Below are 17,230 nucleotides of genomic sequence, written 5' to 3'. Positions count from 1 at the left end.
GTTGGTAGCAATTATTTTTTCTGCAGTTCTAATTATCCTCTGAAGTCTGTGTTTTTCTTGTTGGGTTGCAGAACCGAACCAGACAGTTATAGAGGTGCAAATGACAGACTCAATAATTCCTCTGTAGAACTGGATCAGCAGCTCCTTGGGCAGTTTGAGCTTACTGAGTTGGCGCAGAAAGAACATTCTTTGTTGTCCTTTTTTAATGATGTTTTTGATGTTAGCTGTCCATTTGAGATCTTGCGATATGATAGAACCCAGAAATTTGAAGGTTTCTACTGTTGATACTGTGTTGTCAAGTATTGTGAGAGGTGGAAGTATGGAAGGGTTTTTCCTAAAGTCTACCACCATTTCTACGGTTTTGAGTGTGTTCAGTTCCAGATTGTTTTGGTTGCACCACAAGGCTAGTCGTTCGACCTCTCGTCTATATGCGGATTCGTCATTGTCTCGAATGAGACCAATCACTGTTGTGTCATCATTGTGGCTGATGAGAATAGAACTTTGCAAGCCAGATGGATGAGCAAATTTCTTTCACTTAAAGCTTACATTTAGATCAGGGCTGTCAAACTCCTGGCCTATAGACCAGATGCGAGACACACTGGCCATGCCCACCCCCGGTTTAGCGAAGGGGGGGGAAGCCCCGATACATCACATGACGCCACCGTGACGTGAGTCTGACACCCCTGATTTAAATCATTGGCTAGAACCATTATATTTCTATTAATTGCTTTATTCTTTATCACTAGTTATTTCTTTTCATCTTGTACACAAAATCTTAAAACAAACCAACCGTTTGCATGCTGAACTGGAAGAATCCATTTTCTTTCATTCTAGGAGTTAGGCTAAATGCCTACTATGCTCCTTTCCAGAGGTACAGAGATCATCTGATAAAATACATTGGGTTCCTCTCCCAGTATTTCTTTGTTATAGAACTACTGCTTCTAATTGCTGATAATTTAAGGACAATTTGAGCTTTATTCCAAAATCTAAGAATTCTAAAAATATCACTATAAACATCTATGTCTTTTTGTAAACTATTGTGAGGGCAAAACATTCTATTTTTTTCAACTATTTTGATAATTCTGATGCTATAGGTAAACTTTTGATGCATTATTTCATAATATATGTATTTTACTGGGTAAGTCTAAATAATTCACAATATTTTTCATTTTCTTTTGAGCCACTTTGCCATCATTTGGCATTACTACATCTTTAGGTAAAGTCTACTTTTCTTCAACTATTGTGATGTCAGACATATTGCATTGCATATGTCACTCTGAATTTGGAAATTCCATACGTAACATTTTTACATGTTAATTCTGAAACACTCTTTCAGTATGAGGGCCCAGATTGATGGGGGCAATATGCTGACTTAGAGAGAACTATAAAACACTGTGAGGTGCCATATAAGTCTAAGTTATTATGGTCATACTATTATTCTGGGGCATCAATTCCAACATATCATTTTGCCATGTAACATGTCTGGACAATATTGCTGCCACCACTTTTTAGGTAGTTAAGAGTCTTGTATAATCTATGTTTGCTGTTTCCTGTTTTTTAAATGTTGTTTTAAGGCACTTGCTGCTAATGCTTGTTTTTATGCTATAAATGTTCATTCTTGATGAATCCAATTTGAAGTCATTACCAAGTTTATTACTATTTTTTTTAGGTATTGACAGGTTTATTTTTCCAATTTTTCATTCATTGTTATAAATAATTAGTTCTGTATGTTCCTTCTGAATCCATCAAATTCAAGAGTTTGCCTTGCAGACCTTAATATTCTCCCTCTGCTTGCTTTTATATAATCATTTACACCTCTGATTTCATCTTTGACTGTCTAGTTCACATGCAATTAAAGAACATCAATTTTCCTTGGTAAACACAATCTATGTTTGCTTATTGGATGAAATGATGTATTGTCAGAAGTTTGGAGTCTTGTGATCTAAAGCATCTAGTTCAGTTTTTGTACAGTCAAAAATACCTGTTGTGTAGTATATTAGAAGACAGCCTAAGTGCAGTATTAATAGATTTGATTTATTGCATCAATACAGTTTCAATACTTTTCTAAACACCAGATATTCCAAGTTTTATATTTCAGTTGAACATGTAAAATATTTATTTTCATTTTTCACTTAAGCATGCAAAACATTGTTTGCTTCTAAAACACCTAGATACACACAAAGACATTTTATCTGCCCCACTATCTGAGTAAAAGTTAAACGAATAATTTAAAAAATAGCAAGTTAGTATAACATCAGGATTAAATGGATTGACTATGGAACAAAACATTTATAGATCTTTTGGTGCCAAAACTGTATCAAGATACTTGATAAGGGAATATTAGGTATTAAACAGAAACATTTAATCAGACTTGTATTATAATTATACCAAAATCAGGTAAAGATCATATCCAATGTGCTAATTATCATCCAATCTCATCTATTAATGTTGATAGAAAGATTTTAACAATAGTGCTAGCAAATAGATTATAGCAAATGTTACTGCTTGTTATTAAAAATGATCAAGCAGCAAACAATATTAGGTTGGTTGCCGCTTTAATAGACTTGAATAAAAATGAAGACCAATTTATAAGCTTATTGTTGGATGCTGAAAAAGCTTTTGACAAAATATCTAAACAGACATGTTTGCTGTATTAAGTAGGTTCAGATTTTGTTTGAAATTCATACATGGATCAAGATATTATTTGAATTGCCCATATCTAAAGTATATTTTCTCCTATTTTCCCATTATTTAAAAGAACCAGCAAGGTTTTTTTCTTTCACCTTTGCTTTTTTTGATGTTTGTGCAAAACCCATGGCCTGTGTTATTAGGGAGATTTACAGAATAGTACATAATTTAGTTGAACATATACTAAATAAAATTTAGCTGCATATGATATTCTTTTGTTATTTCTAAACCTTATACCAGATGTCCCCAATCTTTCCGGCGGGGGAGAAAAGGGATGGTTCTATGTGAGCAGCAGACATGCACACAGAACTCCATTTGTACAAGTGGAGCTGTGTGTGTGCTCACCCACCACTTGCGCGGCCCAGTTCTGAACAAGCCGCAGCCTGGTACGGGAAAACAAAGTATCAGGGTGATTGTGAGGGACCAGTCTGGCCAGGTGCCCCACATCCCAGCGTGCGCACAAGAGGCAGCAAGCACATGGGGGCCGACGGTGTTTGGCAGCAGCTGAAGCCCGCCAGCCCACTCTGGAGCTGCACACCCCACGCAGCACAGGTGAGTCCACCAGGTCGGCCTCTGCACACTCATCCTCTCCTCTGCTGGCCACACCCATCCACACACCCCGTAAGGGCTGATGATCTTAACTGGGGCTTATTTTTGGGGTAGAGCTTAAAGTACAAGCATCCTGAAAAATCATGCTAGGGCTTATTTTCTGGGAAACATGGTACATACCATTCTAATGAGACAACCAAAAAGCCAAAAAGAAAACAAAAAACCCAAAACACTTCGTCATCAGCAATCAATACCCAGATGAGAAGAGATTAACACCAAGATTAACATTAGACCAATAATCAAACAATACCCCAATCAATCCAAACAAGGAACTACCAACTCAGGCAAATAAGCTCAAAGTAAATAATAGCCCAATCATTGCCAAGTACTTGGTGGCTTCCTATTCTGAGCCATATAGCACTTTATGAAGGCAAGATGCACTATGGTGAGAGAATACAGAAAAATTTTGAACAACTCACTCCTACCAAAGCATACTGATCTTCCTCAATCATCAGCTAGAAGACTCAAATTCAGAAAGCCCCCATTGGCATCTTCCCAACACCTTTAACATAAATTCCCAATGGAAAGCCAAATGGGTCGCTGAATTCCAGTTATATGATAAATAACCCAACAAAAATGGTGCCGAGCTTGGAATTACCACATCAGCAATGGACAATCCTGAATAGGATTCCCACCTCACATAGCGTCTCCCGGGAGTCTGCGTATAAATGGAGCATAGTATCATCCCCTCAGTGTGATTACATGGTACCATGTCAAACTGTAGATCACATTGTGACTGGCTATAAACTGAGGGTATAGACCAGTCCAGTATCTTTTTTTTAATTTAATGATGCTATGCTTCAATGGTTAGATGGCCTAGACCAGTAATGGCGAACTGTTTTGGCACTGAGTGCCCAAACCAGAACATGTGTGCATGTGCATGCTCCAGAGCACCGGAAACCCGAAGACCAGCGCATGCCTGGTTTTTGGCTGTTTTCTGGGCTGTTTTTCAGGCCATTTTTGGGCCATTTTCTGGGCTGTTTTTTCAGACCTGAAAATGGCCCAAAAACGGCCTGAAAATGGCCCAGGAAACAGCCTTGAAAACAGCCCGGAAATGGCCCAGGAAACAGCCCTCAAAACGGCTCCAGTGCCCACAAAGGCCAGCTGGACGGCAAACGTGTGCACTGGAAACCAAAAGAGCTGCTGGCGACAGCACATGTGCCCACAGAGAGGGCTTTACATGCCACCTCTGGCACGTGTGCCATAGGTTCGCCATCATAGGCCTATACATTGATATTTGATATAAATCTTTTTAACATTTATATTTTATTGGGTTACTAATCAAGTTGAAATGTTAATTTATATTGCTACTTAGTCCATGTATGATATGCCATAATTGAAATAAATAAATAGCCCAATCAAGGAACCACCAAGACCATGTCCACCAATACTGACAGGGCAAGCCACTAGTATATAAAATGAGAAAAAAACCTAATGTTAAGTGCAAGAAATCAGGAATCCAGACATTTCAAATGAATATATGTTTACTGTGTGCTCTGTGTTCTCTAGAAGACTCTGAACTATTAAAAGTCAAATTGACAGTAGATAAGGGTCAAGGAATTCAAGGTAGGTTCAACTTAGCTCAAGACTTATGATTCGTTGATCCCTCCCTCAGGCTTAGCATGATCATCTCCTATATACCCTACTCCTTACCAGTACTGATGTTATCTAGTTTCGTAATGAAACATCTGCATGAAAATTCAGTTCAGATAGTAATAAGGAACCTCCAGTTCAGCCCTGAGCTGCAAATATTCTCTTCCATCAATCATATGTGCATTAGAAACACATACACACAAGCACTTGAATAATGTTTGTAATAGATAAATACCTGTGCTCCACTACAAAACTATGTGATAGGACTTGAAAAATCGACACAGCTTGAAAATTAATGAGTAGTTACGATCGGCCTCTTCTATCCCCTTCTCTCTCTCAGCCTTGCCCCACAGAAGCGTCTTCTATCCTATCCCCTTATCCCCCTCAGGCTTGCCCCACAGAAGCCTCCCCTATTCTATCCCCTGCTTGCTGCTGTGAAAGTGAAACTGAAAAGTGAAACTGAAACTCCTCTCCTCTGCTTGTGTTTTGCATTTGGAATGGATTTCTTTTCAGGTGGGGAGGGGAAGTAGAACTCCTTAGCACCAGAGTATGTTAAAAATAATATAGCAAATACTAATGCTCTGATGGTCATTTCGAAAAATTCTTTCTTAGTGAGCACCTAGCAGCTAAGAGGAAAATATGTGAAAAAATAAGAGGAAAAAATTTCAAGTTTGTAGGCTTTACGGTGGACATTTTGTGATGATGCGTGAGTGGTATTTCGCTTTTATATATATAGATTGCAACTTTTTATTGTTCTAACAGAGAAGTGGACAATTAATTTTCCAAAGGGGTCATTTGAGAAATTGTGACTATTGTGGAGGGCCAAACCAATAGGCTGAACTGCTCAGGGTTAATTTCATTGCATTATAAAAAGCATTAAAATATATGGTTTTGATTAGCTGCTACTGGTAAGAATACATGTTACATTTTATTTACATTTGATTTTTAATTTAGAATGACCTCTTCTCTGATTTAATATATCCATTAGATTGGGGATAGGAACTATTTTATCTGGATCCTAGTGTAACATGTTTTTGAAATAAACAATAATTTTTATTCCTTTCAGCCTGTGCTGTACTGAAAATATAGATTAATAGTATATGTTCACATTTATGTTTCTCTGGTTCCATGCAAAGACAGAAGTTCTTCTCACTTAGCTTTGAGAGCAGTTAATACATACATGGATATACTATGGAAAAAAAGATATTATGCCTTCCTGCTCCCCCTGTTGGAATAGTATTTCTAGCCTCATATGTGATAAAAGAAACACCGTTACAAAACATAGATTCACCTTCTAGTTCAAGTACACTCCAGAAAAATACATTGCTTAATCCTGCAGGGATGAAGCTAAACTTTTTTCAAATAATTTAAGAAAGTTAGACAATAGAGTACAATTGGTAAATTTGCCATAGCAGTTATGCCTAATGGAAAAAGAAACGATAGAGAAGAGCAGAGAACCAAGCAATCTCCAAGACAATGCCAACAAAATGGATTTTCCTATGGTGTTTATCTAATACACCCTCGTATTTCTAATCCAAGACAGTTTCCTGATTACAATAAGCACTTGTCTCTGGCATGCCATCAGATAATCAGACCTGGTCTTTCTGTGCAAAGAGATCTATAAAGCTGACTTCTATAAGTAAAAGGGCAGAGACAAAACCTTTTCCTAGCATTTAGTAAGTACCAGTCCTTTTGAAGAAACATAGTCAGAGCAAGGAGAGAAAGGGAGGTTACCGTAAACAGCTATTTACACAGGAATCTAAAATCTTACTGGAACAAGAAGAAAATATGTGCAAGAAAGAAGAAAGCAAAATATTTTGCTTTGGAACTAATTGCATATACAGGTAGTCCTCGACTTTCAACTGTTTCTATAGAGACCATTCAAAGTTACAATGGCATTCAAAAAACTGATGTACGACCATTTTTCACACTTACGGCCATTGAAGCATCCCCATGGTCACATGATCAAAATTCAGATTCTTGACAACTGGTTCATATTTATAACAGTTGCACTGTCCTGGAGATGCAATCCCTTTTTTTTTTTTTTTTGATCTTCTGACACACAAAGTCAGTGGGGAAGCCAGATATGATGGCCCCATTTTTCAATATAAAGCTTCCATAACAAATACAGGTTGTCTCAATTTTTATTTTTTCTTCCCTCCTTTACAACATGGTTTTGGAATATTGGATATATGCAGGGATAGGCTTCAAATTTTTTTTAGCAAGGGGTTCTCTGCCTGGTTGCTGGGTGGGCGTGGGCATGGCCTAATCGGCATCCTGCATTACAATGGGGAGGTTGCCCTCCCCGGTCTCCAGAGGCTTTCCTTGAGCCTCCAGGTGACAGGGTTCCAGAAAAACCTCTTCTGCATTAAAAAAACTCTGAAGCCATTGTCTTTCAAAGTTCTTTACTAGCATAAGGAAACTGGCACACAATAAGTGAAATTCCAAAACTGAAACTTCCGGATTCTTTTCCCAGTTATACAAACCCCAAGAGTCCCACCCCCATAGCCCCTTTGCCGGTCACATGATCCAACGTTCTTCCACTTTACTCGAAACCTCTTCTTGCCACTCCTTCTGCAGATGTGAACACAATCCGACCTTGACCGCTTGAAGAATGTTACCATACCCCTCAACCCCCCTTCTTCCCCTCAGGAGAGAAATGTGGCAGCGTCTGGAAACCTACGGCCTAGTATGGTTTCCAGGCCTGACACCAGGAGGGTGAAAACAGCCTCCCCAGGTTTGGAGGCCTTCTGGAGGCCAGAAACGGGCCCATTTCCGGCCTTCCTGGACTTCCGGTAGGCCCGTTTTTGCCCTCCCCAAGCCTCTGTGAGTGCCCTGCATTTACCTGCATCCAAAACGGGCCATGTGGGGACTCCGGGGAGGGGAGGGGTGGGTGAGGCCAGACAGGAGTGGGATTTGGGGGTTTCTCCGAACTGCACAAAATCTAGCTAGAGGTTCTCCCGAACTGCTGCGAACCCCCAGTAGCCCACCTCTGGATATATGTCCTTATCAAATTATCCATAGATGATTGTGAAAAATAGACACATCTATCGTTTCAATATTGCCTTGTTCACAGAAGTAAGCAGCAGCATTAGGAAAATAACTGAAAAAATGGGAATAATATGTTGAATGCAGATAATGGAGCATAAGTTGAATTCGACTGTGTAACATATAATTTCAGTCTTGCAATGACTGCAAGTTCAGTCTTGTAATTCCTTACTTTCAACTTCGTTAAAATCATAGTGGTTTAAACCAGGGGTCTCCAACCTTGGTCCCTTTAAGACTTGTGGACTTCAATTCCAGAGTCCCTCAGCCAGCAAAATATACTGAAAATATACTGGAGTCTGAATACCCAATTACATATTTTTACTATAACCAAAATCATGAAGACCTTTAGAGACGTAATCATTTTTTTATGAGCAGACAGAAGAACTGCCAGCATTTCAGATCCTCCTAGAGAAACTGCAAGGCAACATTAAGCTCTCAGAAGAAAAACAGCTTTACCTCAGTGCAGAAAGGTGTGAGCTGAGGATGCACCACTGGCTGCACATACATGTGGAAAGTGGATTCAATCTCCATTGTCCTGCCATTCAGCTTCAGGATGGGGAATTCAATTATCTCCTACAAAAAAAAAGTAACATATTAGCCTAATTTAAATAAACAGCTAGGCAAAACATAAAGTTAAACCACAATTTATGGAAACCCTATACAATATGTGATGCCAATCAAGATAAGAATAATGGCTTGGATTCTAAAACTTAACAGAATGTTTTGCCTTCTTCATACCATGAAATATTTTAGTACTTCTCTTAAAAAAAACCATCATATGATACATTCAGTAGAATTGAAGACTGCAGTTGGAAAGATACATAGTAATAGTGACACCACATGTAAGTTAAATTGCCTTCCTATAGTCTCAGCATGAATCTCATACTGCATTCAACTATATTAATTCACCAGCAGAAGATATAAGACCGGAGAAACCTAGAGAGGAAGAAAATAAAACTCTCATACAATCTCACTCAATATTCATCCTAGGAAGATGGACAAGTGTCAATTCTAAAATGAACAAATTTAAGAAGGTATCAAAATCACCCACCAGTCCAAAGTATGTATTTCTGCCATAACATTAATTAGAGCTCTGGTTTGCAAAAGTACCAAAATATTGCTGCAGTATATGCAGATATCAAAAGAAAAATTAAGCTTGCAAATTGATTTTTTATTAACTATAGCAAATAAACTTACTGTAATTATTAATTGATCTAGCATCATCCATTACATAAAGCTGTAAACATTTGAGAGGCCCCAGCTCTTACAATCTAATACAAATGTTTCTGTCTCAGGATCCCTCCCCACTTTTAAAAATTATGGAAGACCTCAAAACAGCTTTTGCTTGCATGGATGATATTTATCAATATACACCATACAAGTAGTCCTCGCTTAAAAACCACAATTTGAATCGATAGCTTGGTTGCTAAGCAGAAAATCACACTATCACAAGAGTTAAGCAACTTTGATCCTTAAGTAAAGGCCATGGTCACTAAGTGAAACGTCTTGTGACTACAACTTATGATTTTACTTCTCTATTAACTCTCTTGTTGCAAGATAATTATGAAGCATGCAAATTGCAATTATGTCACCACAGGACACTGCAAAGATTGCAAAAGTAAGAGTAATAGTGACTTTTTTGTACACAATCAAAACTTCAAAAGATCACTAAATGAGACAATTTGTAAGCAATGATTACCTTATTGAAAATTAAAACTAACACATTCATTGCCACTCTATTTTTCAGAATTCTTCCACAGAATTTTCATACTTTTATTTTTCAACAAAGGATGAAAAATAATTTTGATTTTGTGGACATCTGAAAGAGTCTTGGAGACCACAGGCATCCTCAGATCACAATTTCAGAAACATTGTACTAAGAAAGACAAAGAGAGATATGCACTCATTTAAAACTTAAAATTTGCTGATATCGTGTTCATTCTGCAACTCTTGAAGAGAAACTCAGAATAAACTTGAGTGTAATGTTCTTCCTACCATTCTTTCGGTGCATTACTTTGAACGTAACTATTTTGGGGACAAAGTTATCCTGACACAGGAAAAGAGAAATATCAAAAATTCAAGTAGTTAAATCATCAAAAATATTTTTAAAAATTATATGGGCTTGTTAATAAGAAGTTTAAACAAATCCAGTTATGATGGGTCTGGCCATTATTAAAATATACACATGAAATTAGAGTGGAAAAAACCACCCAAGGAATAAAAACAATAAAATCCTTTGTCTCTTTCTCCCCACTCCACCCCCTCCCGAGTTTAATGTAAGAGGAGTGACAATTTGCTTGGTGTCTTTAAAGGATAATTTGTCTGTGTTATTTAATAGAGAAACATGATGCTGGGGCTCTAGAGTGCAAATGAGCTTATTGAGTGATAGCCAAGCATCCGGCCTCTCAAATCACTTGTGGAGGGAAGAGAGAATAAAAAAAATTGCTTTTTAATATTCAAAAACAGTTTGCAAAATTTAATCAAAGCAGAGCAAAAGCTAACATTTTTACCACTTTGACATTTTTATTAGTGCTTTCATAAATTTTTAAAACATGAATAGAATTAGTTTAAAAACAACAACAGAACTGCCTGAAAACATCTGGAAGAGGAGAAAAAAATAAGCTTTAAAAGAGAAACTCCTCTGCCAAGCAACATTTGCATTTTAAGAATCCAAATCCTACAGCAGAAAGAAATGGGTTAATGTTTCGGGTTCTGTCTATATAACGGTCTACGTTGTAGACCACTACTATATAACATATATGTTCAGACACCATCCTTTTTCAAAGCATAGTTTGTTGCCTATAGCCAGGTTCACATAAAACTAAATTATAATGGCGTAATTTCCACTATAAACTATGGACTAAACAATAAACAAACCACATACAACTTATTGTGGTTCATTCCTTTAGCTGTAAGTTGACCATTGGAACTATGTAGGATAGATGGTCCCACAATCAGATGGATTCACAATAGGTTGAACAAGCATACCTAAATCATGAAGCTTAAAGTATCTATGTCTATATACAGTGAGGCATGAAGTGGAATACATCAGAGTTTTGTCCTGAGCCCAGAGCTCTTCAACACTTTTATAAATGACTCAGACAAGGGGATAAAGAGATGATCAGCAAATCTGCACCCAACACAAACCAAGGAGGAACTGCTAATTCCTCAGAAAACTGGCTCAAGGTTCAAAAGGATGTTGATAAACTTGAATATTATGTCTTCTCCAATAAAGGGTGAAAAAGAGAGGGTTCTGTACTTAGGGAGGAAAAAAAATAGGCACACAAGTACAAGGCAGGTATTTCCTGGCTCATCAGTAGTAACTTGTAAAAAGGATCTGGGTATTTGGGTGGACCAGATTAAGCATGAGCCAGCAGTGTACTATAGCTGCCAAAAGAACCAGTTCCATTTGGGGCAACATCAACAGAATGCCTAAAAAGGGAGAGGGGTTTTGAAACAAATAAAATATTGTTTGGGAAGTAGGGGGGAAAAAGGCTAGATAAGAAGCCTCTAGTAAAGTGAACAGAATTAAGAATAAACATGATGAAAACATTTTGGAAAACTAATGAGTGTGGGAAAGGATCTATTAGTTAGACATTTATATGGGAATACTAGTGATATGTCAGAGTGAAATTGAAATAAACACTATACAGTAAATCTTAGTGTCCAAGGAAAACCACTGTCAAAAGGAAAGCTATAAATGCTCTAATTGTATTTAAAAATGCTATTATTTCATTACATATGGGGAAACTTTTAAAATTACAAAATTTATTAAATCTGCCTGGGGAGGTAATTGGTAGAATTCTAACAAAAAAGTACAAGAACTGACAGTGAACAAAATTTGGGAACTGCAGAGTTACTTTATGCCTGGCAGGTGTGGTTTAGGCAATTTTTTTGTTTTTCAGCACAACACTAAGAATGTATGATTACAATAAAAAAATACTGTATTCAGTACTTCTTAAATTAAAGCAATTGCATGATAAACTCAATAGATGTAAACTGTAGGAATATGAAAGTGAAGGTCACATACTAATTGCTGTGCAGATAGTGGGAAAGACAACTTTGTTTTAAGAACTTCTTCAAATGTAATGGGTAAAATTCCATTCAGATATGCTTATTATCTGAAATAGTCTAGACCAGGAGTGTCAAAATAGCATCATCACGGCGGTGTCACATGACATATCGCGAGTTTCCCCCCCTTTGCTAAACCAGGCGTGGTCAGCACGTGACGCATCTGGCCCACGGGCCGTGAGTTTCACAGCCCTAGGTCTAAACGATTCATTTTTTAAAAATCCATCAATGAATGTCTTTACATACCATTGAAAGTATTCAAATGTACAGTAACTAAGATGTTGGGCTGGCATTATGGACACTCAGGTCAGTTCGCTCTTAGCCATGGGTGACCTCTCACACTTTATATACCCTACCTATTTCATGGAAGAATGAAGTGCTATATATGCTAGTGTGATTTCCATATTAAAAGGCAGGAGATAAATTTATCAACTAAATAAGTAAATAAATTTATATTACTGCATAAGTTTATGTAACAGTATGTAAATTGAAACAAATGACATAAATTCAGGTTTGAGTCATTCAGGGGTAACAAATATCCCCTTCCCCCACAAATCAAAATTTCATTGTTCAATGATTATACCCTATGCTATCATATAGATAGAATGAATGAGGACTGAATAAAAAAATATACAGGTTATTCTCAACCTACGACCACAGTTGAGCCCAAAATTTCCATTGCTACGGGGGGCAGTTATCTTTGCCCCATTTTATGATTTTTCTTGCCACAGTTGTTGTTAAGTTAATCACTCCAGTTAAGTTAGTAACATGGTTGTAAAATGAATTCGGCACCCCCGTTGATTTTGCTGTGTAGAAGGTCACAAAAGATGATTACATGATCCCATGACACTGCAATTATGAGTCAGTTGCTAAGTGTCTGAAATATGATCACGTGACCATGGGATGCTGCAACAGCCATATGTGTGAAAAACAGTCATAAATCTTTTTTTTCAGTGTTGTTGTAACTTTAAATGGTCAATAAATGAACTGTTGTAAGTTGAGGACTACCTGTATAAAGATGAGTGGACTGATCAAGAGAAAGAAAAAGGCAGAAAAAACAGGAGTACTGAAAAGTTTTTAAACAAAATATAAATTAATGGTTATAATGCACAGTTGTCAAACTCAATCGTATCACAGGCCAGATTGTGACGTATCATGACGTTTTTTGCCTTTGCAGGGCCAGGGTGGACGTGCCCTGCTCATGACGGATCCGGCCTCCAGGCCCCAGTTTCACAGGCCTGTTATAATGGAAGGAAAGTGGTTTGCAAAGATAGAAAAGTATGAAGGTGTTTCCTTTGTCTTTTCTCTTAGCTTTTACTATTAATTTTTACTAACTTACTCTTTTCCTCCTCTTTGCATGACACTGTGTATCCCATAAGGCTATATATCAGTGATGGCTAAACTTTTCTGGACCGAATGCCCAAACCCTCAAAATGCAATGCTTGCGCAGGCCCCTTGCATGCGCCCTGCCCCCATGCACATGGCCCCTGCATGTGCCTCGTTCCCCTGTGCATGTGCTCCGCGCTGTGCATGCACGTGTAGCCCCGAATCACCGCATTCGCCCTGCCCCCGTGCATGCATGCGCAGTCCACACAACACGCCCCACCCTCCGTGTATACGTGTCAGAGACTGAAGACCAGCTGGGCAGTGGGAGGAACACGCACATGTGCAGCAGAGCTGAACTGGGGCGACGGCTCACATGCCCACAGACAGGGTGCTGCGTCCAGAGGGTGCTGCGTCCAGAGGTGGCACGCATGCCATAGGTTCGCCATCAGCGGGCTATGTAATGGGGATGGATGGATGGATGGATGGACGGACGGACGGAAGACCAACTGAATTCAAAAACAAACCAATCTTGATCACAAGACACTGACATAATATGATCATATCAAGTAGTTCCTGTTAATTTTACTATTTTAAAAAAATTAGCTACAGTTTTTGAATTGTCCACTTCTGAATAGTTTTAGGTCAATACACACAATTAACATATCACTTATTAAAATTAAAACTGAAGACATTAAGTGGAGCATTACATCATTTAATTATCAGCATTACCACTAATTTACAGAAAAAGTAGCCATTCAAGCATTCAGCACTAATTATATGAATGAGAAGGCAAGACCCAAATTTCACAAGGCCAAGGTATCAGTTATGTCAATAGCCAACAACTGCTTATTTTGAAAGGTCACAAAGCATGGATCAGAGAGTCCACTGAAACATGAGAAATACAGAAAAACAAAACAATAGATTTAAACTGCTATAGGGAGGTTTAGATAAGAGAGAACTGCATTCTCCAATGTGATAAAAAAACTGTTTAATATGGTTTCATTCTAGTTTGCAATAAATATATTCTTATTCTTATCTAGCTGCATCATGTTGCATATATAAGAGAATTCAGGCCAATTTGAGCCTAGCGGGGTTAGTAAAATGGAAAATCAGGGAACAGAGATTATTGCTTAGCCCCAATTTGGGATCCCACTGAATGTCTCTTTTTATTGACAGCTTTGCTCTGAAATATTATTCATGACATTGACATCAAAAAATATTTTGTCCCTCATATGATGACATTTAGTAGCATCTGAATGGAACATGTGATATAGCTCAAGAAACTTTCCACAAGGGGGAAAATTCTCTATGACATAGTCTTTAACATTCTTGCTATAAATCCATTGTGTGCAATCAGTTCTCATATAATATACATCAGATTATGCAAAAGATTTACCAGTTTTGAAGTTTCTCTTTAAACTATTACCAGCATACTTTCAACTCTTTATCCTCCTTACCACATCAACTCTGTATAATACTTGCCAAACAGTTTTGCATTAGGAAAACAAATGAATCCATACATGAAAGAAGACGAAGAATGAAACATGCAAAACACACTCAACATGGCTAGAATAAATCGGATTCTGAGCATTTTATGACTGCCCAAATTATGAAAGCTACAGGACTAAAAAAGGCCTCTGTTCTAAGAAATCCAGTATCTTGGGGGAAAAGATCAACTGCTTTATTTTCTATCACCGTCATTATTTCTTGGCTTTCCTGTTCAGTTTTTCAAAATGAGAAGAAAAAGCCTTCCCAAAAGGTTGATGTCCCAGGACTCCCCTGGGGACGGACTGGAAGACAATTTTTTTCTTCCATCTCCAGCGATGTTTGCAACAAATGCAAGCCCTATGAAATGAGAATCATTGCTCACTAACAATGTTAACTAGCCTTGCAATGAAATGTAACCTACAACACTCTGTGGTATTTTCCATTTAAGCTTCCATTTGGAGAGCAGGAGCATTTGGGCAGCCCGCCGTCCATCCAGCTAATAAAGACAAGTGTTGGGACCTTTAAAGCTGCCATTCATCTTATGCCTTTATTAAATTCAATTTTCTAAAACCCATGATACATCATGAAATTAGGAGCTGACATTCCTGCAGAAACAAAAATATCTATCAAACATAAAGAGGAAAAAAGCGTTCCATTACCCAGAATTTATGGCTTAAAGCCAATGTGTTCCCACTTTTTTACAAGCATATGGTTTGTTTTAGATATTCCAAATGTTATTACAGACCTACAATTTCATTAGAAGCTATTATAAAATGCTAAGCACTTACATACACAGCCAAACAAGCTGAATTTTGGAGCACATGGATGCAAACCGACAATCTACCCATTTTAAAGTACTACAATGAATTTATACTGTCAATCAAATTCAAGAAATGGATGGAAGAGAGGACTTTCTAATAAGGGAGAGAGCCTGAATGTCCACATATAGACATTCTGATGAGTGAAAATACTCATGAGGAGGGTGTTGTGAAAATTCTAGTTAAAAGCATTTGATGCAAATACAGCAAAAAAAGAATTTGAGACAATGTAAAAATTAAAATCATAGACGTGAAGAAGTGAAAGGGGCCAGTGAAACCATTAAATTTTCCCCCGACAAGCCAAAATATGTTTATTTTTCCATCAACCCAAATTTCAAGTTTTTTAAGCATTTTTTAAAATTTGCCCTTCAGGTATACAGTAGTTCATTTCATGCTTTTGTCAGATAATCCATCAGAAAAATATTAATATGTTTTCTGCCCACACCATCAAGTGTGAATAATATATTTTCTTGGATTAATTTAGCAAGTCACCCTTCTGCAATCCTTGACTTAAGGAACTCCATGTAGTTTTCAACACTGTATCCTAAAAAATAAATTCAGCAAATTTTATTTTGCATAGAATTGCCCTGTATACTAATATGCTGTTACATTGTTAGGGTACTTTTTCTTTCCTTTAAACAAAGTAAGTTCACTACAAAATGAATAGAAGAAGTTGATATAAAATAAAGATCCTTTTCTAAGTTTCTAAAAACAGATTTAGTGGTGTCTATCACCAGTATGCACTGCTATAATTAAATTAAAAAAGAAAACAATTAAAATTGTCTCTGCTGGCCTTGAAGAGCATTTGGAAACTCACTTGTACAGAATGCAGCTGAGCGAGTGACAAATGGTGTCAAATATACGGTATATGTAACACCACCAGTGGTGGGTTTCAAAAAATTTCCCTACGGGTTCGGTGGCCATAGCTAGGTGGGACAGGCCCATTTGATTGAGTGGGCATGAACAAACTGACATCACTCATGCCCACTCAGTCACATGACACCCCCCACCTAGCCACAGGAAAAGGTAGGAAACTTTTTGGAATTTCCACCTATCTACCCTGCCCTCCATTCGCCAGTCGCCCCCATTTCCCCTCCTTTAGCAGCCCAGGCCCTAGCCCCACTTCCTCCACCACCAACCCTCTTTGTTCGGGCTGCTTATCTTCCACAGCGGCTGGTCCAGAGTCTGGAAGGCAAGCTGACCAGAGTTTTCGGCAGTCCCCCGCTGCCGGAAAGCAGCTGGCAAAAAAGCCTTCCACCACAGGCCACTGAAAAGTACCGGAGGTCGCGGAAAAGGAACATTGGTCTTACCTGACACAATGAGTGGAGGCAGCATCCAGGAGTTGTCCACATCTGCTAGCCAATAGAACTGAGACTTGTCAAAGATGTAAAGACATGCCTACACCAACGGTCCCCAGCTTTTGGTGAAGGAATAGAGACAGCCTTGACGTATGAAGGTCAGAAAAAAAAATCTTCCCTCCAAAAGACCAAGGGCCAGCCCATAACTAGGGTGGGGCTGATGCTGCCTCCACTCAGCCAGAAGGATCGTATCAGGTAAGACCAACGTTCCTTCTCTCTTGTAGAAGAGGC

General features: G+C 38.1%; 1 protein-coding gene across 2 annotated transcripts in view; it reads right to left on the bottom strand.

The window, feature by feature from the left end:
- The window catches only part of ERI3 (ERI1 exoribonuclease family member 3), a 289,470-nt gene that overhangs the window by 242,604 nt on the left and 29,636 nt on the right, over positions 1 to 17,230 (bottom strand). For both annotated transcript variants that reach the window (XM_058177046.1, XM_058177047.1), the window contains exon 3: positions 8,395 to 8,511. In XM_058177046.1, coding sequence (XP_058033029.1) covers positions 8,395 to 8,511 — 117 coding nt within the window. The remainder of the gene's footprint in view (positions 1 to 8,394; positions 8,512 to 17,230) is intronic.

Source organism: Ahaetulla prasina, chromosome 3 (genome assembly GCF_028640845.1).
Source record: "Ahaetulla prasina isolate Xishuangbanna chromosome 3, ASM2864084v1, whole genome shotgun sequence".
Lineage (NCBI taxonomy): Eukaryota > Metazoa > Chordata > Lepidosauria > Squamata > Colubridae > Ahaetulla > Ahaetulla prasina.
The sequence above is the reverse complement of the archived record's forward strand: the minus strand, read 5'-3'. Positions and strand labels throughout refer to the sequence as shown.